The sequence below is a fragment of the Colletotrichum fructicola genome (genome assembly GCF_000319635.2).
Source record: "Colletotrichum fructicola Nara gc5 chromosome Unknown KSG_Nara_v1_contig12, whole genome shotgun sequence".
NCBI classification, from domain to species: domain Eukaryota; kingdom Fungi; phylum Ascomycota; class Sordariomycetes; order Glomerellales; family Glomerellaceae; genus Colletotrichum; species Colletotrichum fructicola.
This window is the reverse complement of record NW_027094062.1, coordinates 398,612-400,999: the sequence shown is the minus strand read 5'-3', so window position 1 is coordinate 400,999 and position 2,388 is coordinate 398,612. Positions and strand designations below refer to the sequence as shown.

General features: G+C 54.1%; 1 protein-coding gene across 1 annotated transcript; it reads left to right on the top strand.

Moving 5' to 3' along the window:
• Positions 1-1,588, top strand: CGGC5_v017314 (uncharacterized protein; the record flags this gene model as incomplete). Its single annotated transcript, XM_032026762.1, has 2 exons — positions 1-463; positions 732-1,588. The coding sequence occupies 2 exons, from the start codon at positions 1-3 to the stop codon at positions 1,586-1,588; spliced, it is 1,320 nt and encodes a 439-aa protein (XP_031876785.1).
• Positions 1,589-2,388: the final 800 nt, after the last annotated feature.

Here is a 2,388-nt window from a genome sequence, read left to right as displayed (position 1 = left end):
ATGCCTGTCGAAGAAACTCTAGACAAGCTCGATCCCCCGGCAGCTTCAGCTGAGGAGACTCCACGCCATCTGTGGGACGCTCTTAAAGCCGGCTTCAGGCAGTACGCCAACCTCAAGGAAGCCGACTTCTCCCGTTGGGCTTTGTCCAACGTCGACCGCAAGATTCTGAAAAACGCCGCTGACAGCAGACTTGCCAACGAGATCAAATCCCTGCGCCCCGATTTTCCAAGCCGATACGCCACCGTACTTACAGCATTCGACGTCTCTCTTGGAATTTTGCTGCAGCTTTTTGGTTTCAAAGTCGTCAGTTCCCGCGCATGCAACAGCTCGTTCATTCAGTTGTGCAAAGCGCGCCCCGACTTGCGCATCGAGGAGCTGTACGACGCCTGGAATACGCAGCCCACAGTCGTCAACAGTCGCCTGATTTCGGAGATAACACGCTTCCAGCGAGCAGCAAACTCCGGTGCGTCGCCATCCCCTCCCCTCGGTCGTTCTTTCCATATTCTGAGGTGCTGACAAACGCCATAACACAGTTGATGCCAATATCGCCTCCCACGTACAAAGACCGAGAAGAAAAACGGAGGCAAAGGAAACAACTCCCGCCGTCGCTGCATCTATTGAAACTGCGGATCGAAAGACCTTCAGCCGTGCCGCCAGCCGTGACGCCAGCCCACACACTCCCACGCGGGACAGACATCCTCCTTCGCCCGACCTGCGATGATCCTTTTCAGACTCTCCGGAAGCGTCGCGTCAATTGTGTCGCGTCCGACAAAGAGAAACATCTTCCCTTGACGTCGCACCCTCGCCGCCTTTCAAGAGAGCAAGACCACTGCAGAGCGATCCGTTCGGCCCGCTCGAGACGCCAAGATCAAGCGTCCAACGGAGCGCACTGGACTTCACCTTGTCGCCATTCGAGCCCGAATCAACAAACGATCGAGATACGCCGCCGGAAGTTTCGTCACTGCCTTCTTATATGGCCCAGTCCCAAGGTCAAGAGCACGATTCCGACACATCAGAAGACGAATTCGTAGACAGCGCGGTTTACTTCGATATGGACGACGAGACAGAGCAGCCCGTTGCCGAGACGGGGCAGACGAACCACGGTGCTGCTAGCTGCCATGAAAGCCAGAGCAGCGAGAAGGGGTCCAACTTGGCCAAAATGGTTCTGGACGACATTGAGCACACCGACCGCATTAAAAGGATACGCCTCAGAATTGCCCAGGATGAGACGTACGCCGCTGAGGCGTCGCAGAAGAAGAATGATTCGGAAGAATGCATTACGGAGCTGCGACGCAAGACTCTGGCTCGCCTTCAGGCCATCGAGGACCAGAACGAGGGATCTCTTGACGAAGTTGACGAAGAAGAGGACTGGTACTCCATTTCCAAGGCAAAGGCAGATGCGATGGGGCACCAGGAGGAAATCGAAAAAGAGATGGCCTCCTCGGTCCGGAGGAAGCGTGTTGCGGACCGGGCCCTGGGAGCAGAGATGAAGAAGCGACCACGAGTGGCAGAGGCCGCACAAAAGCTTCGTGACGCCCTTCAAGAGCTGGAGAATGCGGTAGAGGAGCCGTTGCCCCCTTGCGAATGATCTGTTCACTACCAAGCACGCTGTGAGCAGCAGACCCGGTCTGCGGTATTCTGGCTTGTTGGACGGTCGGGATACGAGGCAAAAAGACCGGTATGTTTTACCGAGATAGCAAGGTGGCTAAGGGTAGTAGAGCATTGGAATTCAGAGTCAGCATGATGGAAGAATCGATCATACACGAGATGCTCGTGCCCGCCTAAGTACTGCAGACACCCTGAAAAGAAAGGTCGATCGTGAACAGACCCTAGTAATGAGACTTCATAACGAGGACCGCAATAGATGAAACTGCAAGTGAAGGTGGAAACTTCTCGAAGCTGCGCAGAGTCGTGACGTCTACATCTTCGGTACATTGCAGAGTTCTAAGACCGGCCAGGGTGTCAGGACGGGTAACAAGCCGCAAATGCTTTCAAAATCTGTCTCAATGTAGTGCCGGAAAGAAAAATTGCCGTCTGCTCAGAATCGGAGCTATATGGCATGGATTCGCAAGACCACGAGACCTCAAATGTGCAGCGTAGGTCTGCGGCCGACACAGGCTAGCAGAGGTGTTTGACGGAGATACGTGGAAGTTGGTTTCCCAACTAGCATGAGAGAGCCGAGGGGCACATAAAAACAGACTGGCTGGCGAGAAAACCCACACTTCCAGTCTGCATGGGTTAACTGGCGATATTTATGGATATCAGACGAGCTGGAAGAGTTTATAGCAGATATTGCGCGCTAGACGTGAGAATGCGGTGTGCGGATTTGGTGCTTGAGGCAGCTTTATCAAACCCTCCTGAATTTGCCTTAATGCGTGCTACGCTATA